The sequence below is a fragment of the Tachyglossus aculeatus genome, chromosome 14 (genome assembly GCF_015852505.1).
Source record: "Tachyglossus aculeatus isolate mTacAcu1 chromosome 14, mTacAcu1.pri, whole genome shotgun sequence".
Taxonomy (NCBI): Eukaryota; Metazoa; Chordata; class Mammalia; order Monotremata; family Tachyglossidae; genus Tachyglossus; species Tachyglossus aculeatus.
The window spans coordinates 46,442,124-46,466,807 of NC_052079.1; the positions used below are offsets into that span (position 1 = coordinate 46,442,124).

At 45.7% G+C, this 24,684-nt stretch overlaps 1 protein-coding gene across 3 annotated transcripts in view; it reads right to left on the reverse strand.

Moving 5' to 3' along the window:
- Positions 1-24,684, reverse strand: part of LARGE1 (LARGE xylosyl- and glucuronyltransferase 1) — a 365,768-nt gene that overhangs the window by 27,278 nt on the left and 313,806 nt on the right. For all 3 annotated transcript variants that reach the window (XM_038756579.1, XM_038756577.1, XM_038756578.1), the window contains exons 10-12: positions 22,734-22,889; positions 7,337-7,500; positions 1,179-1,457 (exon numbers count right to left, since the gene is read on the reverse strand). In XM_038756579.1, the coding sequence (XP_038612507.1) occupies positions 1,179-1,457; positions 7,337-7,500; positions 22,734-22,889 (599 nt within the window). The remainder of the gene's footprint in view (positions 1-1,178; positions 1,458-7,336; positions 7,501-22,733; positions 22,890-24,684) is intronic.

Sequence of the window (24,684 nt, forward strand, 5' to 3'; positions counted from 1 at the left end):
GGGAATGTGTTTGGTAAGTTTTGTATTGTACTCTCCCAAGCACTTAGTACAGTGCTCTGCACACAGTAAGTGCTCAATAAATACGACTGGCTGACGGCTAGTCTGGTATAGAACTGAATGACTGGCGATTCTAAGTCACAGCCCCTGTTTAGACCAGACTCCGGCTCCCATTTTCCACGGGACATAATAACACCAAATTGGGGCCTAGTCGTCAAAATAAACTCCTCAAATGTGCCATGGGTGGCTGAACTCCCTCCTACAGCAGAACCAAAAACCAGCATGGCAAAGTGGAAAAAGTACGTGCTTGGGAATCAAAGGACCTGGGTTCTGATCCCGGCTGCCCCACTTGTCCATTGCTTGGGTAAGTCACTTAATTTCTCTGTGCCTCAGTTACTTCATCTGTAAAATGAGGATTAAGAACATGAGCCCTATTGGGAATACGGACTGTATCCAACCAAATAGTCTTGTATCTACCCCAGAGCTTAGTACGGTGCTTGGCATATAGTAAGTGTTTAATGAGTACCACTGAAAACAACAACAACAACAAACAGACAGAAGGAAAACAATGAGGCACCCAAACGTTCAAGGCCAGAAAACTCATGCAAGGGCACCATGTGGCAAAGACTCGGATAGAAATGTGGCCCCATCCTCAAACATGAAGTACAGGAAGAAGAATAAGAACACCCGTTGGTGGATTTCAGCTGGTGCAGGCTGCTCACATACTCTAATCAAGGGAACAGTAGCCTTTTGAAAACTGTAAAAGTAATAAGTCCAAAACCTGGATAATTTTGGACAAAAAAAATCCCACAGTGCAACCAAATAAAGAAGAATAACAACTTGTTAAAAAAAAGTTTCTACCAATTCTTCATCCGCTTGTTGAAAACAATCAGTTTCTCTCTCTCTCACACACATACACACACACACTCTCTCGCTCTGTCTCTCTATTGGCCCAGTCACTGGCTGAGATAACCTAAGATGCAAGATACAGGATATGAGCTACTTCTTCTCTGGAAATTGTGTGAAAGAAATCAGAGCGACCTTCCTGAAAGGGCTTGAACACAGCTGGGAGGAGGGGGAGGGACAAAATGACCTCTGGCTTTTCACTCCCATGTTTATGTGTGTGTGCTTATGCCCTCACACAGAGTAAGGACTCCCGGTGCCCGCCCCTCTGAGCTTACCTGAGGTACTCATAGAGCCCATACATAGGCAAGAAGTCAATGTCGGACAGGAACATGTAGGGCGTGCTGATGTGCTTCATCGCCACGTTGCGCAGGAGGTTGACGGGGTAGAACTGGCCCTCCTTGTACACAATGTGGTAGCCCACATTGTGGCGGCTCATGAGGACCTCCGAGCCCTGGGCATAGCGGAGAAACTGCTGAGCCTCGGCGTCCGACAGGTAGAGGGCCAGGCTGATGGGTCCCTCCCAGTGCTTGCAGATGGCCTCCAGCATCTGGAGCCTGACAGGCGACAATCAACAATTCAGTCAAAGGCATTTATTGAGCACTTCAGAGAGCATTTCAGAGAGTCCGATACAGGAAAAGACAAGTTGGGGGGTGGTCCCAGCCCCTCCAAAACAGCATCATCAGCCTTTGCAGCCAATGTTCTCTCCTTTCCCTTCCCTCTTTCCTCAATCAATCATATTTATTGAGTGCTTACTGTGTTCAGAGCACTGTGCTAAATGCTAGTACAATATAACAGAGTTGGTAAATAATAATAATTGTGATACTTGTTAAGCACCTGCAATGTGCCAAGCACTGTAATAATAATAATAATAATGATGGCATTTTAAGCGCTTACTATGTGTAAAGCACTGTTCTAAGCACTGGGGGGATACAAGGTGATCAGGTTGTCTCACATGGGGCTTGAAGTCTTAATCCCCATTTGCCAGATGAGGTAACTGAGGCACAGAGAAGTTAAGTGACTTGCCCAAAGTCACACAGCTGACAAGCGGCGAAGCCGGAATGAGAACCCATGACCTCTGACTCCTAAGCCCGTGCTCTTTCCACTGAGCCACGCTGCTTCTCTGTACTAAATACTGGGGTAGATACAAGACAATCGGTTCAGACACAGTCCCTGTTCCACACAGGCCTTGCAGTCTTAATCCCCATTTTACAGATGAGGTAACTGAGGCACAGATACGCTAAGTGACTTACCCAAGGTCACACGGCAGACAAGTGGAGGTGCTGGGATTAGAACCCAGGTCCTCTGATTTTCAAGCCTGTGCTCTAGACATGTTCCCTGCCCACAAGTGAGCTTAAAGTCTAGCGGGGTTTACAGTCTTCTCTACCAATCAATCAATAAACATTTATTGAGGTCTTCTCTACCAATCAATAAACATTTATTGAGCACTTACCATGTGTAGCACTTGGGAGAGTACAATACAACAAAGGTGGGAGATATGCTCCCTGCCCTTAATAAGCTTACAGTCTAGAGTCAACCTTCCTCTCCTCAGCTGCCCACAACTCAAAACAACAAGGAACTGGTGACCATTCAGACAGTTCTACTTATCTTCCGAAGCCTGAATAATTTTAGGACCTCTCTGAGCTGTCTCTGGATGCTTCTCCTCATTTTACATGGAAACCGAGATGGATAAATTTAGCAACTTGCAGAAAGCCATAAAGAAGAGACACATCAGGGCCAGAAGGAAAACTCAGCTTCCTCTCTTTGTATCAGCTGAGCTCTGTCTATCATCGTAAGAAAGCCACTGCAGCTGTAGGAGCACAAACAAGCAGAGATGTGCCACTGAAGATTTTGGAAAGGAGAGAAACACTGACCAGAGGGGGGACGATGGGATTTCTTAGGGCTTCTTTGAGGACTCCCCATATACTAGAAGCCATTGTGGGAGGGGGGCATGCTAGCAGAAATGGGAAGGGGATATGCTGATGGTGCATGGAAAAGAAAGAGTAAACGTTTCAAATACAGAGATGATTCAACAGCACTTGAAAAAAAATTCTCTAAAGATTTTTCTTAAAGGCATCAGGAGTTTCCAGCACAAAAATATCATGTTTTTTTTTTTTAAAGCCAGTTTTTCTTTCCCAGTTAGAGCTACATAACCAGTACTACTCTCATCAGATGGCTGGCTTTAAACAGACAATTACAGGGAAATAGATTCCATGCATTTCAGGAACCCAAAACAACACATAAATGGCACCCCTATCTGGTTTAAATGGCATGCTGGATAGTTTCTCTAAGATTCTTCATAATAGTCCTGGGAAATGATTTCTGCTTTAACGTACACTGTGTTTGAATGCAAAGAATTAAGCTCTACACAAGCTTAAAATTCTTTCTTTCACCTTGTATTCTGATGAATGACCAATCAAATTGACTTGAATCGTTTTTAAAGTGGCTCTGTTATGATTGTTCACGGACTCGGAGGAGAGCATTGTCACCCTCTTCCTGGCTTTTCTGTGACTGTGGACCTTGGACTTAGTTTTCTGCCCTGCAAAATGGGGATTTCCAATGTGCCATCTTCTTCTAGAAGTGGTTAGAGATCTCTGACTCTTAGGCATGTGGATAATGCCAGTTTCGAAAAGTAAAGCATCTGACCTTGTTACCTAGTGGAAGGGATATTTCTGGAGAGTTCACCTTTTTCAGAGGCAGCAGAGGAGCAGCGTGGCCTAGGGGAAAAAGCATGGGCCTGGGAGTTGGAGGACCTGGGTTCTAATTCCAGCTCTACCACACACCTGCTGTGTAAATCTAGGTAAGTCACTTCTCTTCTCTGTGCCACAGTTTCCTCATCTGTAAAATGGGGATTCAGTGTCTGTTGCCCTTTCTACTTAGCCTGTGAGCCCCACATGGGGACCTGGTTACCTTGCATCTACCCCGACACTTAGTACAGTGCTTTGCACCAAGTAAGCTGGAGGGAGGAGGACTTTCCACTAGGCTATATGCTGCCTCTCCTGGCACTCTCCTGGTTTTTGTAAACTTGACTATTTATATTTTATTCCTTAGCCACCATCTTCCTCCTTGTCTTGAGTGGGACCTCGCCACCCATAAATCTCTGGAGAGGGGTTGAAGTTCTCCAGGAGGGGTTACGGCAGCAAGAGGCCTTAAACTTTTCTGTTTGTTACCTTGTTTTCCTCTGGACTATTAATTTTACAATCTGGTGCCCCTTTCCCACTTCTGATCCCTGCCCAACTTCTTGGGCCTGCCCCACAGAGAAGAAAACCAGATTCCCCATTTTACCCCAGTTTAGGAGCAGTCCGGGGGGCTCCGATCAAGTGCCTTTCCTCCTTGCAAAAGAAAGAAGCATAGTTTTAAGCAAGGAAGCTGCCCTGGGCTAGTAATATTTGAGTCCCAAGTGCCCCAGAGGAGCGCTGGTAAGAACAGCTTTCTATGCAATATGCCCAATTTCCCTCAACTTTCTTGCCAGGACATCAATGAGGTAACTGCTCTTCAAAGCTGCATTATTAATGGCTCTTGAAATAACATTTTCCCTGCAAAGAAATCAGCGGGTGGACAGCTACTGCCCTCTACCCACCCATGCCTATCTATCAATGGACCATAGATCCTGGTGCCAGTCCAGAGCAGGAGAGAGATAAACAGACGCTGAGGCTCAGCGGCTTTGCCCGCCCAACCGCACAGGGCTCTGGCTCCTTCTTTAGACCTGAATCCCGGAGGGAGAAGCACAGGCGTCTTTTCCAGGTTTTCTAATTTGTTGTGGCATTCACTCCCGGCAGGTCTTGGACTCAAAGGTTTACAAACCAGAAGAAATGTTCCTTAAATTGCGAATTGATAGGACAGGCCCCCGTGAGCACGGTGCATCATAATTGACCATGGAGGACGGAGCACGCTGTGGCTCCTGCGATTTGGGCCGTCTTCATTAGTTTGCATTACCGCCTTATCATCTTTTATTCTGTGCCTTTAAACGCCTCAGCGCTCTGCATTCCTGCGGTTGTCTCTGAGGAAGAGTCCGCATCACAGTGGCTGTCGGAGGGCCTGAGCAGCCGTCCCGCCCGTGTATCGCTCTGTGCCGGGTGGGCTATGGTAGGAAGTGGCATCAGTTATCGTTCGCGGATACTTTCTGGGCGGGAAGACTACCTCTGGGTCATCTGCAGAGGGGCCTGAAGAGGATGCTGGCCGATAAATGTAATTCTTCTCAACTCTCCCTTTCTGACTGCAGCTGAGGGCAGGAGGGTTAGATTGAAAACACCATTAGATGGTGTTTTGTCAACTGGCCATACAGCCCCAGGGAATGACTGGAAGTTGTGGGATGATAGGCAACTTGCTGAACTGGGCAGCCTTCCCACCTGACTCTGTCCCTAGGACAGCTTGGGAGAGTAATAATAATGAAATAATAATGATGGTATTTGTTTAGCGCTTACTATGTGCAAAGCACTGTCCTAAGTGCTGGGGGGATACAAGGTGATCAGATTGTCCCACACGGGGCTCACAGTCTTAATCCCCAATTTCCAGATGAGGTAACTGAGGCACAGAGAAGTTAAGTGACTTGGGAGCTGGGATTAGAACCCATAACCTCTGACTCCCAAGCCCAGGCTCTTTCCACTGAGCCAGGAGAGTACCACCAGGGAAAGGTAGGGAACAATTTTTAACCTGAGAGGAGATATAAGAATGCTCGTTTCACTTAGGCTCCTCTCAAGGGAGGAGGGAAGGCTGGCAGAAATGTCTGGAAGCTGATGCATTTTTTTTTAATATGGATGACTTGCTATTTTGATCATATTTGTTGCTGGGTATCTGGGCACCCAAACCAAGAACCTGGAGGAAAACCCCCACTGTCTCCTATCAGAACCAGCAGGGTTAAACAGGGCTGCAGGGAAACTTTCTCTCGGCTGGTCCCTGGCTGGCTTTTGGAGTCTCGCCACTTCTCCTCACCTGATACACTGGGTGCTTCTGGCCTATCTGATTCCAAGGCTATTGTCCCTAATAAACCAGAAGCCCATGCTCTCCCTAGCCTATAGCCCTCCCTCCTCACTTAGCAGGAAAAGTCTCTTCATCCACCCTCCCTGTGCTCCTTCGGCTCCAGACCCTTTGTTTTGGCTGTGAGCATGTGCTGTGAACACGAAAGGAGATGCTTTTTAAAATTACCTCTTGACCAGTGCCGAAATCTAGTTCATGCTCAGTCGCTACTTAATAACTTTAAAGAATCATCAGTAATAGAAGGCACCTCATGAGGTTACTTAATTCCTTGCCTTCAGGGAGGTGAGTGCCTACATCATCCAAAACAGATGGCCACCTCTCTCTTTTTGAAATCTTTAGGAACTGTAATTCCACACCTTCTTTCACAGCCTGGCTCAGGGATCAATCTGCTTGGCAGTCGGGAAGTTTTTCCTTCTGTCTATATGAATTACCCCTTGCTCTAATTTTAGCCATTTTCCTCCCTCTGTGGTCATGGAGAACCACATCTTCATTCTGGTGGTCAACTTCATGCTTGCTCAAACCCTTCTAGACAGCTAAGGTGGCCCAAAGCCTCCTCTTCCCCTAAGTGGAACATATTTTTAAAAATGTTTTTATTAAGTGCTTACTATATGCCAGGCACTGCTATTAAGCATTGGGGTAGGTACAAGCTAATCAGGTTGGTCACAGTCCATGTTCCACGTGGGGCTCACAGTCTTAATCTCCATCGTACAGATGAGGTAACTGAGGCACAGAAAAGTTAAGCGACTTGCCCGAGGTTGCACGGCAGATAAATGGCAGAGCCATGATTAGAACCCAGATCCTCTGACTCCTAGGCTTGTGCTCTTTCTTGGCCATGCTCATTCTCGGGTTTTCTATAGACCCAAGGAAAATCAGAGAAGCAGCGTGGCTTAATGGAAAGAGCATGGGCTTGGGAGTCAGAGGTCATGGGTTCTAATCCCGACTCCCCCACATGTCTGCTGTGTGACCTTGGGCAAGTCACTTAACTTCTCTGAGCCTCATCATCTGTAAAATGGGGATTAAGACTGTGAGCCCTACATGGGACAACATGATCACCTTGTATCCTCCCCAGCGCTTAGAACAGTGCTTTGCACATAGTAAGTGCTTAACAAATGCCATTATTATTATTAAATCAGAGGATTTTCTTCAGAGGGTTTTCCTCAGAGAACTCATTTTGTAACGAGGAATATGGGAATGAGCCATAAGCACTTAGTCCAGTGCAGTGTACTCATTCATTCATTAAATTGCATTTATTGAGCACTTACTGAGTGCTGAGCAGTCAGTACGCACTCAGTAAATACCACTGATTGAAATCACACCTTACCATCTGAGCTGATCCCCCAATATCCAACCACTGCATGTCCTCCCGACTTTTCATCTCCTCTCAAAAAAGAGTACTCCTTTGTTCCCCAGGAGCGACATTTCTACCAATGAGGTCCACCCAAAGACCTCATTTCGATACCTGTCCATGGACAGCTGGGCAACAAGGGTGACGTCGGTGTTGTCCGAGGCGGGCTCGTACTCATAGTGCAGGAAGTACAAGTGGGTGCGGTGGACGGTGAAACGCTCCCGCCGAAATTCATAGCAGAGGTCATCCTCATCCAGTTCCGACAGCTGCTTCTGGAGCTGAAACAAACATCACGGTAAGGGAGAAAGTGGAGGCGGAAGTTGTTTGGAGAAGAGCGCTGCGGCACCGTGCTGTAAATAGCCATCGTTCCACCTACCCTACCTAGGGACGGCACGTGGGAATCTCTCATCTCTGCAAGCCCTACTTCCAGGAATCCTGATGGACTGGCATTATGGGAATTGGTTTGGTTTGCCAGTTGGATGTGTTCTTTTTCTGTTGCCTTGTTGTCTTGCTGATGGGAATGGGGTGATGGAAGAGCAGAACAGAGTGAACGGAGCCAGGGACGAGGTGGGAAGAGCAGCTATTGAACCCTGGCTCGTCTCATTCTAGTCATTTAAGAAACATGGCCAATGGAGCAAGAGAGGACAGAAGAAGGTTTCTTTTCTACCAACTGTCCTCTCCACTAGTGGGAGAAGACCACACTTAGATTGGGAGCCCCTGGATGGTGATAAACCGTGCCTAATTTTCATGTTTTGTCTTTTTTCCCAGCAATTAGTACAGTTCTTGTCACAAGGAAGTACTAAGTACCATTAGTAGTAATCTTAGTTAACGATAATGATTCATTCAATCGTATTTACTGAGCACTTACTGTGTGCAGAACACTGTACTAAGCGCTCAATCTCCTTCTTGCCAAATCCTATGGCCTCTTCTCCATGCTAATCCTCCTCGACCTTTCAGCTGTCTTCGACATTGTGGACCATCTGCTTCTCCTGGAAACATCTAGCTTTGCCTTTGTTACTCTCTCCTCTCCTGGTTCTCTTATCTCTCTGACCGCTCTATCTAATTCACAGGCTTCTCCTCTGCCTCCCACTCTCTAACTGTGTGTGTCCCTCAGGGTTCTTGGTCCCCTCCTGTTCTCTTCCTACACGTACTGCCCTGGAGAATTCATTCGCTCCCAAGGCTTCAACTACTATCTCTACACGGATGGTTTCCAAATCTAGCTCTCCATCCCTTACTGCTCTCCTCTACAATCTCATATTTCTACAATCTCATATTTACACCTGCCTTTAGGACACCCTTAGCTGGGTGTCCTACAGTCATCTCAAATTCAGTTCAGCGTATCCACAAGAGAACTCCTTCTCTTCTCACGCAAACCCCGTCTTCCCCCTATCTTTCCCATCGTTGTAAAAAACACCATATTTCTCCTTGTCTCACAAGTCTGTAACCTTGGCGTTATCCTCAACTTATCATTCTCATTCAACTCACATACTCAATCTGTCACCAAATTCTGACGGTTCTACCTTCACAACACTGCTAAAACACACCCTTTCCTCTCCATCCAAACTGCTACTACACTGATCCAAGCACTTATCATATCTCATCTTGACTATTGCATCAGCCTCCTTGCCGACTTCCCTGCCTCCTGTCTTTTCCCACTCCAGTCCTTTCTTGACTCTGCTGCCTGGATCATTTAAAAAAAAAGTTTGGTTTACATCTTCCCACTCCTCAAAAACCTCCAGTGGTTCCCCATCCATCTCTGCATCAAACAGAAACTTCTTACCGTGGGCTTTAAAACACTCAATCATCTTGAGACTTAACATCAACTCACTGATTTCCTACAAAAACCCAGCCTATTTACTTCATTCCTTTAACACTAACTTATTCATTGTACCTCAATCTTGTCTATCTCTCTGCCAAACCCTGGATCATATCGTGCCTCTTGACTACCCCTTCATATCCACCGGACCACCACTCTCTGCACCTTCAAGGCCTTATTAAAATCACATTTCCCCTATTCCCTCTCTCTTCCATGCTGCCTAGGCACCTGGATTTGTACCTGTAAAGCACTATTCACCTCACTGTTAGTATCACAGCACTTATGTGAAGCACTTAGAGAAGCAGTGTGGCTCAGTGGAAGGAGCACGGGCTTTGGAGTCAGAGATCACGGGTTCAAATCCTGGCTCTGCCAATTGTCAGCTGAGTGATTTTGGGCAAGTCACTTCACTTCTCTGGGCCTCAGTTCCCAACTGTAAAATGGGGATTAAGACCGTGAGCCCCCCGTGGGACAACTTGATCACCTTGTATCCATCCTAGCACTTAGAACAGTGCTTTGCACATAGTAAGCTTTTAACAAATACATTATTATTATTATTATTATCATATACTTATCCATAATTTCTTTTAATGTCTGCCTCCCGCTCTAGTGTGTAAGCTCCTTGTGGGCAAGGAATGTGTCTACCAACCCAATTGTGTTGTAGTCCCCTAAGTTCTTAGTACAGTACTCTGTATCCAGTAAGTGCTCAATAAATACCAACCACTGATTCATTAACAACCAAGTAAACAGATAAATGGGTGTAGGATTTAGAGATGATTTCTGGAACTGCATCGTTCTTTTATGTCTGACCCTGGGACCGTTCCCCGGACCACCTCATCCTGTCCTATTTCACATTGCTGTGCGTGGATTCAGGCCCTGAGTGGCAACCGAAGGGAAGATGCTGAAGTCCTGTTTCACCAATGTGCTTGGGACCTTAGGAATGCTACCAACGAAATGCCGGCCATCTGATTAACCAAGAGGAGACAGAGCAAGAAATGCGACAGGTCAAAAATCGGCCTTGGGACACCAGGAGGTGAGCAAGATAACTGGGTTTATGGTTAAGGCTACTGACCCGTGACCATCTATCATTCCAGCTCTTCCATTAAAATTTCTGGGGCTACGGTAATGGATAGCATGAAGACTAAAGTCAGGATTGGACTTCTTTTCACAATTAATCTCTGCTTTGCCGAGATGGAAGATGGTAGTTCTGAACAGGTGGCTGACTGAGCTCTGAGTCCTTATTGAAATCTCACTTTGGGAAATAAAAAATAATCCCTGAAACTGTCCTTCTCTTTTCAAAAGAGAAAATGTGGCTAATTTAGATTTTCACTCCCCCCGCCACACACACCTCAAAAGAGCCGCAGAAGCAATTATTCCACAGTACGGATTAAACATCTGGAAACCTTCATTTGAAAAGGACTCTGTGAAAGCATTAGCTTCCAGTTTGCTGCCTGGGAAGGGGATTGTGAAGCACGAACAGAATTGTGTGAAGATGCGTGTTTCTGCTCCAATTTGGGGGGAGGGTCTTTTACGGGTCCCGGCTCACTCCACCTGAGGTGTTGATTCTTATGGGTGAGAAGATAGAGGTTTGTGGGGAGGGAAGGATGGGAGACTATAAGATAAAAATCCAACATGAATTTCTGGGCTCAATTCTCATAAAAATCAGATTTCTGTCTGACCTCAACCTCAAGTTGTAATCCATAAAAATAATTGGTTGTAATGGTTGTAATTGGAGTCTCTCTTCCTCTGTGGCATCCTGAAGAGCGGCCCCCAAAATGGAGTCCTCAGACAACGACTAGGGAGCCAAGCAATGCATTTCCCATAATTTCACCCTCACGCCAGTGGTGCTCTACGCTCCCACCTTGCCATGCCATAAGCCTTCAGGTAACAGGATGCACTGAGAAAGCCCCAGTCTCCAGACCAGAGACCCTCACCCATTCTCTCTCATGGCTGTCTGTCATGTGGACAATGCAAGCTCAAGGATAGGAATTCTGCAGGTTAAAGGGTAGGACCTTCCCCTCCTAAGATTCAGCAACCAATTCTCCAGGGAGGCACGGAGGCCTCTGGCAAGTGCTTTCATTAGCATTGTCTGAATGTTACATGACTCAGAAATCGCAGCAAAAGGAGGGCGCATGACATGCAAGTGGCAAAAACAAGACAGATTTCTCCCCAGATAAAATGCATTTTCAGAATCACTTCTTTGGGCAGCCAGCTGTGGCACAGGGAGATTTCAATTCAGGAGAAAATGGCCCTTCCAGCAATTTGTTTTTATTACATATCCCCTCAAGAAGCTTGGTCAAGGTTTAGCTACTAGGTCACGTGATGTGGGTGACAGGAGAGCCTCTTTATTTTGGATACTTCAGAGGTGACAACGTGGCAAGTGTGCCTCCCCTCTGGATTTACGGAATTCCTCTTCCCAACAGCAGGGAAGCAGCCTGGCCTAATGCTCATTATCATCAGGGAATGTGTCTGCTACTTCTGTTGCATTGTACTTTCCCAAGCCCTTAGTATAGTGCTCTGCACATAGTAAGCACTCAATAAATATGATTGATTACAACTGATTAATGGAGCGAGCACGGGCCTGGGAATCAGAAGAACTGAATTCTAATCCCAGCTCTGCCAATTGCTTGCTGTATGACCACGGGCAAGTCACTGAAATCTTCTATGCCTCAGTTCTCCTGTTCTCCCTCTTACTTAGACTGCGAGCTCCATGTTGGACAGGGACTGTAATCCAACCTAATGAGCTTGTATCTACCCCAGCACTTAGAACAGTGATTGACACATAGTATGCAGTTGTAGCACAAAGGCACACATGTGTACGGTTGAGCAGAGAAATCCAGTAGGTATGAAAGGTGGTTTTTAAGTCAACAAAAACATCCCATAATAATATGTGCTCTCCCAAGGCCTTAAACCATGTTTATTTTTCTTGTGGACACACATTTGCGGTGGATGAGCATTTTGAACGTTTAATTCCTCAGCCTTTATGACCTTTCTTTTAGGAAGAGGAGTGAGCGCCACGTGGGCTCGATCCTTTGGAAGGATATTTTTGGTAAAAATGGTATAAGCCAATGCTTGCATTCATCAGCATAGGACAAACAGCACTGTCAAACAACGCAAAGCATTAACTGTGGATTGCTCATATATACACATGTGGAATTGTGGGTTAGATTAGGCTCTCACGGGGATTACTGACGCCTGTCTACTTGTTTTGCTCTGTGGTGTCTCCCCCTTCTAGATTGTGAGCCTGTTGTTCGATAGGGACCATTTCTCTATGTTGACAATTTGTACTTCCCAACCGCTTAGTACAGTGCTCTGCACACAGTAAGTGCTCAATAAATACGATTGAATGAATTTAACAAATATAATAAAACCACCCACACAAAACAGCAGAGGGAATACCGCAGAAGCAGGGGCTTCCCCTCTCCTCCCCCTACACCTCCAGATAAGACCCTTCAGGCTTGCCATCCTTTGCAACTTCCATATCCCCCGTTCTGGTCACTTGGTACAATGTGTCACGGAAACACAGATTGCTCCCTTGATGCATTTCTTTCTGTTGACCAAAGGCACGAGGGGTGGCTAAATGGGCAGCTGCTTATTCCACTCTAGCACCAGGGGAAGAGAACAGTCCTCAAGTCCTTCAGTGTCAGCACAAAGGACTCAAAGAAAACCTTAAGGGGATGAACCACTCTCACTTTTTAGTGGGAGTGAGAGGTGGAAACCAAAAGTGCCTTTCGCACCAACCTAGCAAATGGGAATGGAAAAGATTTCCAGTCAGAAGTCTCCCGGAGGGATCCAAAGAAGGAAATGCCCAGCACCAGCTGAACGGCTTAACTTGTTATTTCTCTTCAAGGGTGAGGGAGTATTTTCAAGGCAACCAGCTTGGGCCTATACGGTCCACAGAACTGGCTTTACTGTAGGCTTGGAAAAGTCAAATTCTCCTGAACACACTGGAAGCCACTAGAAGCCCAAGCTCTTCCAATCCTGCTGGATGCAGAGGGCTAATCGAGTGGTGAAATTCAGGTATCTCTATGGCACTACTCTGGGTTATAGCAGTTTTCCCCAACACCATCTGTTCCTGGCACTGCCTTGCCAAGCAACCCAATAAAAGGTTTACAGAATCGGTTTATATGAGTCTTATTTTTAACTTCTAAGTGAACCGTAGATGCCGTTTTTGTCCTTGCCTTTCAGTAGGTTTAGTATAGTGGGAGCGTCAGAGGATGCAGTATCCCAGTCACCCTGATGGATGAGAGAAATACAAACTGCTGAGGGGAGAATTTCTTCTCAACAGAGCCAAGACAGAGGATTGGATACCCTGAAAGTCAAAGAGTGGGGAAGCCATATCTAAAAGGAGCGACTGCTGGCAGGAGGGGGATGGGCCACGATACTCCAGTGAGTGGGGTAGGGTGAGCCAATGTCACTAAAGTCCTCCCAGATAGTACCCCAAAACATCCCTGTAACTTTCACTCCCTCCCAGTTCACTTATTTCAAAAATTTCTATTGCACCTTTCCTTTCCAAAGTCAGGTTTTGAGCAGCAGTGTGACCTAGCGGATATAACACAGCCCTGGGAGTCAGAAGGACCTGGATTCTAATACCAGCTCTGCTGTTTATCTGCTCTGTGACTCTGGACAAGTCACTTCACTTCTCCGGGCCTCAGTTACCGCATCTATAAAACAGGGATGAAGACTGTGAGCCCTATGTGGCCCATGGACTGTGTTCAACCTGTGTCCAAACTGTATTTACCCCAGCGCTTAGTATAGTGCCTGGCACATGGTAAGGGCTTAACAAACACCATAAAAAAAAAGCACGTCAAGGACCATTGAAAAAAATGAACACTTCCAAGGGAACATTTTCCTTCACGCTCCAGTTGCGTGGCCAAGCTGCGGGAAAATACAGTCGGGGGCTGAAGGAGAGGCAAGGAGGGAGCTTTGAGAACAGGAACAGGACAGAGAGAGCAGAGAATAGGGAGGGAATAGTAAGCTGAGGTGAATTTGGAGAGCAAACTAATGGTTGGAAGAGAGAGACCAACCTGAGCAGCCTCCATTTCCTGTGGTTTTAACCTCTCCTCAGTCCAAACCACCACCTCTTGGCAAGCCCCCAGGCACTTGCTAATTGAGATGCTTAAGGTGAGAGGCTCCCAAAATTCCTGCTCCTTCCCAAAAAGCTGAGCAATCTTGCTTTATAAACAGAAAAATTTGCTTCTAGTGATCCGAATTTTGACCAAACAGCTCCTTCTAACTTCATCGCCAGGAAACCTGGAACAGTTATTTGGAGCTAACTCTACAGCCACTAAACATATCATACAAGGGTTTGACTCTATGAATACCGCAGTGTGCAATTCTGAACAAGATCATTATTCTATTATTTCCCTTATTCCTAGTCTGACAGTTCACCACTCCACAATTTCACTTCTCCACATGAGAAGCAGCATGGCTTAGTGAGAAGTGGTATGGCCTAGTGGAAAGGCACAGCCCGGGAGCCAAGGAACCTGGTTCTAATCCCAGCTCTGCCATATGCTTCCAGTGTGACCTTGGGCAAGTGTTTAACTTTTCTGGGCCTCAGTTCTCCTGGTCTCCCTCCTACCTAACCTATGCAGCATGGCCCAGTGGCAAGAGGACGCGGTTGAGTGTCGGAGGTCATGGGCTCTAATCCCGGCTCCGCCACTTGTCTCCTGTGTGTCCTTGGGCAAGTCACTTAACTTCTCTGTGTCTCAGTTACCGCATCTGTAAAATGGGAATTGAGACTGTGAGCCCCATGTGGGACAGGGACTGTGTCCAACTTGATTACCTTCATCTATCCCAGTGCTTAGAACAGTTCTTGGCACATAGTAAGCGCTTAACAAATACCATTATTATTATTGTTATTATTATGAACCTCATGCGGGACAGGGACTGTGTCCAACCTAATTCACTTGTATCTACCTCAGCCCTTAGAACATTTTTGACATATAGTAAGCACTTAACAAATATCGTAAATCATATCTCCTTACTCCTTCTCCCTTTTGTGACACCCTTGCCCTTGTATCTGTACCTTTTATTCACTCCGACCTCAGCTCCACAGGATTTATGTACAAATCTGCAATTAATTTTAATGGCTGTCTCCCCCTCTAGACTGTAAGCTCTTAGTGATCAGGGAACATGTCTACCAACTGTTATACTGTACTGTTCCAAGTGCTTTGGACAGTGCACAGTAAGTGCTCAGTAAATATGACTGAGTGATTAACTGATCGATTTCTATTCTTCCCTTAATCCAAGTTTACTTTGATATCTCTCCCCACCGTAGACCATAAACTCCTTGTGGGCAGGGATAGCGTCCTCCAACTTGGTTGGATTGTACTTCCCCGAGCACTTATACAGTGCTCTGCACACAGTAAATGCTCAATAATAAGCATGGCCTAGTGGATACACCACAGAGCTGGGAGTCAGAATGATCTGGGTTCAAATCCTGGCTCTCCCACTTGTCTGCTGCTAGAGAAGCAGCGTGGCTTACTGGAAACAGCACGGGCTTTGGAGTCAGAGGTCATGGGTTCAAATCCCAGCTCTGCCAATTGCCAGCTGTGTGACTTTTGGCAAATCACTTAACTTCTCTGTGCCTCAGTTACCTCATTTGTAAAATGGGGATTAAGACTGTGAGCCCCCCATGGGACAATCTGATCACCATATAACCTCCCCAGTGCTTTGCACAAAGTGCTTAATAAATGATATCATTACTATTATTATAAGTGACTTCACTTCTCTTTGCTTCAGTTTCCTCATCTGTAAAATGGGGATGAAGACTTTGAGTTCCATGTGGAACATGGACTGAATCTAACCCAGTTATCTTGTATTTACCCAGTGCTTAGTACACTGTCCGGTAAATAGAAAGCACTTAACAAACACCACAATTCATTATGTTCATTTATATTCACAATATCATTATGAATAAATACCATTGATTAATTATTAGGAGCTAAACTAAAATTCAGAAATTAGGGCTTCTTAGATTCTGTCACCCTTCTTAGCTTTGGATTTTCTGAATTTAAACTGAAAAGATGTTTGGGGTTTGGGGCATGAGGGATAAATTTGGGAAATGTGAGATTGATGGAACCTGAGAGATAGGCCTGTCTCCCTTATATTCCAGTTCTCCTGGGTCCAGGGACAACAATATCATTTTCATAGCTGTAGGTCCAGTGATTGGACTTTTCTTTTTGCTGGGAACAGTTCTGTTGGACCCTGTTATGCTGTCTGCTCTTTGCTCCCCACCATCAACCAATGCCCCTCTTTTTATTTCAGAAGCAGAATTCAGCCCAGTCTATGACAGTGACCCCAGCTCATACATTCCACTGTATTTACTGAGCACTTACTGTGTACAGAGAACTGTACTTAGCGCTTGGAAAGTACAACTCAGCAATAAAGACAATCCCTGCCCACACTGAGTTTACAGCCCATGCCTGAATTCCATGACCTTCTCCACTCAGCCTGAGAAAAGAAAAAAAACAACAAATTTTCAATCTCTTCTATAGTATGTTAGTTGTGTACAGGGAAACTAAGGATGTACAAAGGTCCCTTGATTGAGGGATTCATTTCCTTCCCTTCTGAAGAAATAAGAGGAGGATGAATATGGGAACAAGGGCACCATTTGAATTCCTAATTGAAGTATCTTCATTCATTTGGGAATCCATAATGATGGAGACAGAGCAGTGATCACCACCACCAAACCCATCCATCAGCTCAGCATCTCTGTCAGCAAAACCAGGTTTCTGATTTCCTGTCTCTGAAAATCACCACCATCTGTGCACTCATCACAGCTGTGATGACCTCTTCCAGTATGCTGGAGCATCCGGATTTGGGGCTGTTCCAAGATGTTAACCTTTCCCTCTGGTTGTATATCGAGATAACTTGACACATTCCAAGGACCAGGTGGGGAGACTTTCCCTGGAGATATAAGTCCAGAAGTGCCCCATTTACAGATACCCTTCTTTCCCTGGCCCTTACTGGTGTCCTATCAACGGGGCTAAACTGGGGGATGAAGAAACTAACTGGAATAACAGGTGAGGAGATGGTCTCAGACCAAGTTTTGCAGGCTCAAAATGCATAAGAAACACCTGACATGCTGAGGGAGGAAAGTGAAGGCTGTTAAGCAATTGTATAGGATGAAGTTAAGTCAGTTCAGCTGTTCCTGGTAACTTAATAAGAGCACACCATTGAGAGTGTGGCCCAACCATCTCTAATTTTTCCCTCATTTATATAAGAATAGCTGAATATCAGAATATGAAATGGCCACCAGGATTCTCCTTGCTCCTCTTCTGAGAACTCTGGGGAACATCTATGCACTTGGATACATACTTGCCCTTAAATCTGTATTCTTTGGGCACTTGGTATTCACCACACACTCAGCCCCACAGCACTCATGTACATATCCTGTAAATTATTTATTTATAACAATGTCTGTCTCTCCCTCTATACTGAAAGCTCAATCTGTAGTATTGTACTCTCCCAAGCCCTTATTACAGTGTTCTGCACGCAGTAAGCATTCAATAAATACCACTGATTGACTAGTTGATTGGAAAGGATCAGTGATTAGGGAAGAAGACTGAGCCAAATGACACAAATTCCACACCCTGGCTAATTGGGATACTATGAATAAAAATACAGTAACACTTGTGCTCCTATTTAATCGTTATATGGAAAAAATGGTTGATCCAGAAGACAATATGTTTTCCAAGAGTTAGTGCCCAAAGATAGAGTTGAAGTGATTGGTTGGTTGGTTGCCTGGAAAGTATGGGTGTCATCTGTTTTGCCTTGTGCTCCAAACCGTAGCAACTCCATGGACACATCTCCCCCAGAGTGCCCCACTCTCCATCTGCAATCGTTCCGGTAGTGTATCCACAGAGTTTAATTAAAAGGGGGTAAAGAGCAGATAATCGAATCAGGAATCTTTCCCCCTGATAGTGAGAAAACCAAGAAGGAATGGATTTGGGCACTGACAACGTGAATGTCACATGGGCTGGGATCGCTCTTCTGAGGCTAGTCTAGTTCCTATTGAGAATGATAAATCCCTACTGAAGAGGATAACATTGATAACTAATATGGCTCCCTTATCTCTTGATAGATAAGCTTTTTATATGTCTTTCTGAGAATGGGAGAAAAACAGCAGGGAAGAAAAAAGTTTAGCTTTTGATAAAGTGTCTACAGGGCACTCGATAAATATTAATGATCCAAAAAATGTTCTGATTTGGAAAAAAGCAATTGGGAAAACCAGAGGAACAAAATATTTAATCTATCTGCTAAGAGCTTCCCTGAATTGTAAAAGTTCAGTGGTTTCAATGGCCCTTGCCCACTCTCTCTCATCCCCAAATTCCCAAGAAAGACCGACAGAGAAACACGATTTATTTGTAATCTATTCAAAGAGGCTGGAATGGAAGGTGCCTTTTCAACTGCCAGGGAAACAAATGGTGGATTAGAGTAGCATTTTCCCTGGCAGAGGGAGGAGAGCAGAGGACCCGATCAACGGAAGGGAATCCATTTTAGACCTACCTGCTGGCTGACATCCCACAGGACTGCCCTGCCCAAATCCACTATAGGTAGAGATTGCTTCACCTACTGTTTCTGTCCAGGTGAATGACCGGTCAACCAATGGTATTTATTGAGTGCTTACTGTGTGCACAGCACTGTCCTTGGCACTTGGGAAAATACAAAACAATAATATTGGTAGATGTGACCCCTGCCCACAGCAAACTTACTGTCTACCGGAGGAGACCTACATTAAACTGAGTTACAGGTAGGGGAAACAGGAGAGTATAAGGATAGAAGCAGCATGGTGTAGTGAGTAAAACATGGGCTTGGGAGTCAGAAGGTCATGGATTCTAATCCCACTTGTCTGCTGTGTGACTTTGGGCAGCTCACTTCACTTCTCTGTGCCTCAGTTACCTCATCTGTAAAATGGGGATTAAGACTGTGAGCCCCATGTGGGACAGGGACTGTGTCCAACCTGATTATCTTGTATTCATTCAATCGTATTTATCGAGCTTTTACTGTTTACAAAGCACGAAGCACGGCACTAGGCGACCGGGAGAATACAATGCAACAACAAACAGACACATTCTTGCCCACAACGAGCTCACAGTCTAGAGGGGGAGATAGGCATTAATACAATTAAATAAATAGATAAATAAATTACAGATGAATACATATGTGCTGTGGGGATGGGAGGGAGGATGAATCAAGGAGCAAGTAGGAGCGACCGAAGAGGAGAGGAAGGCTTAGTCAGGGAAGGCTTCTTGGAGGAGATATCTACTTGTATCTACCCCAACGCTTAGTACAGTACCTGGTAGAGAGTAAGCGCTTAAGAAATACTAACATTATTATTATATGCACATAAGGGCTTCAGGCTGGGGCGAATATCAGACTGCTTAAGGGGTACACGGCAAAGGGTCTAAATTGAAGCAGAGGGGAGGATGAGCAGAGCAGTTTCCTGGGCTGGGACACTGATGAAATCTTTCATCATGTGGTTTCCGAGCAGGTGTTCAGGGAGACAGAATGTAATTAGCCAGACTGGAATTTGGCCAACCCGCTATGGCTAACATCTCCTTTCTTAAAAAGTGCCCTGGGTCCTCTACATAACTTTAATCACAGGAACCCTCAGTACTTAACCACTCTCCCTGAAGAATCACCTACCTCTGACACCTGTGAGCCAGATCTTGTTGGGTAATCTACTCATGGGGTGCTATTTAGGCAGGTTGCGAGGTGCATTAACTCCTTCAGGCCCCCAGAGAACCACTCCATAATTGACTGCTCTGTTGTGCTGATTGATACCTCTGCAATTTGCAAAAGGTAATGGGTTTGGCCCGATTCCGCCAAAGTCAGCCCAAAAGCCTGGTGAAGTCAGGACAAGGTGAGCATTATCGACTGGTTTCTTGGGCGGGGAATGCGTCTACCAACTCTGTTATATTGTACTCTCACAAGTGCTTAGTATACTGCGCTGGACCTAATGAGCGTTCAATTCGTTTGACTGACTGAGAAATTTTAGGATCCTGCTTGTGATCATTCCACGGGGAGCAGGCCCAACTTGGACTTTCTATCTGGCAGTTCTGGCTTCCTCAACTCAAGAACATTCTTCAAAAGCTCAATTTTCTCCTTTGATTTTGCCTCTGACCACATGCTTTTTTTTAAATGACATTTGTTAAGCGCTGACTATGTATATCAAGCACTGTTGGGGTAGATACAAGTTACCAGGCCAGATATAGCCCCTGTTGCTCATAGGGCTCACAGTCAAGTAGGAGGAAGAAAAAGATATCGAATCCCTATTTTACAGTTAGGCAAACTGGGGCCAAGAGAAGTCAAGGGACTTGTCCAAGGTCACACAACAGGCAAGCGGTGGAGACAGGATTAGAACCCAGGTTCTCTGGTTACCAAGTCAGTGCTTTATCCACTAGACCATGCTTTTTCTAGTCTGGTCCAGTCAAGTCAGTGAGTGCTCATCCCTCTTCAAAAGAACCACAACTTCCCAAGTTAACAGCCAGTAGCCCAGGGAGGATGGTCTCTCTCTGCTTCGGGGCTTATTGTCCTGGCCTGCCTCACAGGACCCGGGGAGCCCAGGAAAGTCAGCGTTCCGGCCAAGGAAGCGGACAGCAGCTGCTCTTAAAGTTAGGTGACACTGTGGTGACATGGATGCAGCATGGCTCAGTGGAAAGAGCACGGACTTTGGAGTCAGAGGTCATGGGTTCAACTCCCAGCTCCGCCAACGGTCAGTTGTGTGACTTTGGGCAAGTCACTTAACTTCTCTGTGCCTCCATTACCTCATCTGTAAAATGGGGATTAAGACTGTGAGCCCCCCGTGGGACAACCTGATCACCTTGTAACCTCCCCAGTGCTTAAAACAGTGCTTTGCACATAGTAAGTACTTAATAAATGCCATTATTATTATTATAGCTATTTTTTTCTCTTTCCTCAGTAACTCCCTTGCAAGATTTCACTTGAACTTCTGGCACAAAAGAAAAAAACAGCCAAGCTTCAGCTTCCCTTTGAACCAGAAAGAGAATGCCATGGCACCTCACAGACATGGCTGGGATCAGGTGGATAAAACTCCCCATCACCTCCACTCACTAGTACACCTCATTCGTCGCACCCTGACAGCTCTTGGAGCGGCTGGTGGTTTCCATTAGTAAGTCGGTGATTCCCTTTCCTCCCAATTCCAGACAAGGGTCCCTTGGATTGATCTGCACTAGAAGGGGTCACCAGCAGTGGGATTAGTCAAGAGGGAGATGGAGGAACACAGAAATGGCCACCATTAGAGTCTTTCTTCCCTCACCAGAGGTTATCTTCACCTCAGTCTCAAACTCTTTTCTCACTCTCCATGTCTGGGAGGTAAAACTAGCAGCCCACTGTGATAATGCCACGCTATCTTCCAAGTGATGTCTACGGAATTCCAGCATTTTCCCTCTGGATGTGATACTTCAATGCATGGGCCTGTGAGTGTTACAACAAACTGGACACTCGTGATTTTACAAAACAGAGGGGGAGGTGGTTGGGAGAAGAAGTATTTATTTATCTTGCTCAAACCCTATGGCAAAGTCAACAGCCTGAAAGAGATAAACGTAAACTTCAGGGGCAGACTCCCTCTTCAGAACAGGCCGGAAGTTTTTTAAGATGTCAGGTACCACTGAGCCGTTGGAATACAGATGAGAGATATCTCCTTGTGTCCAGCCCTGTTTCGACCTCAAAATGAATCACCTATTCAGCAGGGCATCTCTCTCCATTCCATCCCCTTTCTTTTCCAGAGCTGGGATTGGGAGGAGGGGAACAGGCGGGAAAAATTCCTAAAATGTACTTGCCCAATCAGTACAGTGCTGTACATGCAGTAAGTGCTCAATACATACAATTCATTGATTCTGAGGTTTGAGAAGCAGCCTGGCCCAGTGGATTCACCACAGAGCTGGGAGTCAGAAGGACCTGGGTTCTAATCCCAATTGTCTGCTGTGTGACCTTGGGCAAGTCACTTCACTTCTCTGGGCCTCAGTTACCTCATCTGCAAAATGGGGAGTGCCATATGGGACAGGGACTGTGTCCAACCTGATTAGCTTGTATCTACTCCAGTGCTCAGTACAGTGCTTGGCACATAATAAGTGCTTACAAATACTATTATCATTATCATTATCAACATGCTTGAAGCCAGGACTCATCTCTTCCTCCTTTACTGTAATCGCCCAAGTGTTTAGTAAAGTGCCTTTGATCGATCACTTGATTGACTGATATGCTGGGTTGCTTTTTGAGGTTCACCTGGCTTTTGACTTTCTCAGAGCCGGTATTAATAGCTGAAGGGTACTGCTTCCCCTGGTTTCTCCTTTTCTGGATGCTGTAGTGTAGATAAGGTCTGATACAAAACCAAAGGCCCTACAGTGTAGAAGGGAAGAATAAAAGTTTCACTGTATTAATGACACTTAGCTGAGAGCAGTAGGCACTCATTTTCTTGACCCCAAGCTTAGTTTCTACAAACATGAACAAATAACGAAGAAGTAGCTTTCCAACAGCACAAATGCCATCTTTTCTTACACTCCCAGGCCCTGGCCTTTTTCCACTAGGCCATGCTGCTTCTTCACAACTTACTGTTTAAGTCAGCCTGCCAGGCCCGGCCCCTGGGGTCCAACCCTAGATCCCTGGCTCTCCTCTGGGGGTTGGGAAGGAGGGTGTGGGCCGGGCTGACCACCCCCAGGCCCCACTCACGTTTTCACTGTTGACGTCGGCCTCGCTGGGGCAGCCGAACAGCTCGCGCCTCAGGAGGTTCCCGTCGTACTCCAGGAAAGTCAGGTATAGGTTGCGGAAGAACTCCACATGCTTGTTCTTCACCCGCAGCTTCTTTGGGGAGTTCCAGTGGATCACCTGGGAGGGAGGAAGACTGGACATGTTTTCTCACCCTTGAGATAAGCCTCATTTCTTCCCTTCTTTGGGGTTGGTGAGGGAAGAGGGAAGAGGCCCCTGGAGGTTTTCTGGGAAATCCCTATAAATCAGTAAATCCTGCGTTCTGTCATCCACAAGCTCATATTCATTCATTCATTCATTCAATTGTATTTATTGAGCGCTTACTGTGTGCAGAGTGCTTGGGAAGTACAAGTTGGCAACCTATAGAGACTGTCCCTACCCAACAGCGGGCTCACAGTCTTTATGCTCCATGCACCAAATTCACAGATTGGCATTGACCTCAACTGCCACTGGCAGGTGAAAAATTAGCCCCAGTGAGTTAAAAATAAGCAGCGTGGCTCAGTGGAAAGAGCATGGGCTTTGGAGTCAGAGGTCATGGGTTCAAATCCCAGCTCCGCCACTTGTCAGCTGTGTGACTTTGGGCAAGTCCCTTAACTTCTCTGTGCCTCAGTTATCATCTGTAAAATGGGGATTAAGACTGTGACCCCACGTGGGACAACCTGATCACCTTGTAAACTCCCCAGTGCTTAGAACAGTGTTTTGCACATAGTAAGTGCTTAATAAATGCCATTATTATTATTATGATGATGATGATAATAATTCTGGTTTGTGCTAACCAATGACTCCATGCTAAGCACTGGGGTAGAAACAATACAATTAGATCAGACACAGTTCCTTTCCCACGTGGATCTCGCAGTCCGAAGGGGAGAGAGAACAGTATTTAAATCTGGTATTTAAATCTCCACTTTACAGATGAAGTCATTGAGGCACAGAGAAGTGAAGAGATGAGCACTCCAGGACACTCAGTATGCAAGGAGAAAATCTGATCTGGGTCTCTTGACCTCCACTACTGTGATTTTTCCATTAGGTCACACTATTTCTCAGGTGGATTTGCAGCCATCAGGATAGCTGGCATCAGTAATTTCAAGAATCCAACCAGTGCCCTCATCTCTCTCTCTCTGTGAGGGATAAATCTGCCAACCAGGGGTTGCCACTGTAGGTACGGCAAACAACACACCCCACTCTCTGGATTTTGAAGAAAACAGGTGAGGGGTCTTGGTGGGTGAGGGGTTGCTTGGTTATAGAGGTGAAGAGAGAAGCAGCGTGGCCTAGGGGATAGAGCATGGACTTGGGTGTCAGGAGGTCCTGGGTTCTAATCCTGCCTTCTTCACTTGTCAGTTGTGTGAGCTTGGGCAAGTCACTTCACTTCTTTGGGCCTCAATTACTTCCTCTGAAAAATGGGGATTAAGGCTGGGAGCCCTATGTGGGACAGGGACTGTGTCCAAACAGATTAACTTAATAATAATAATAATAATGATAATAATGATGGCATTTATTAAGTGCTTACTATGTGCAAAGCACATAGGAGGAGGTTACAAGGTGATCAGGTTGTCCCACAGGGGGCTCACAGTCTTAATACCCATTTTACAGATGAGGTAACTGAGGCCTAGATAAGTTCAGTGACTTGTCCAAAGTCACACAGCTGACAATTTGCAAAGCCGGGATATGAACCCATGACCTCTGACTCCAAATCCCGGGCTCTTTCCACTGAGCCACACTGCTTCTCACTTGTATCTACCTGTGTCTACCCCAGCACTTAGTAAAGGGCCTGGCACAAAATAAGCACTTAACAAATATCAAAAAAAAAGAGAGAAAATACAAAAATAGGGAGAAGACACAGTCCTTATCTGTCTCTGGCAGAGGATATTCAGAAGGGCAGGATGGGGAAAGATGAGAAAATGAGGGTGGATTGGGG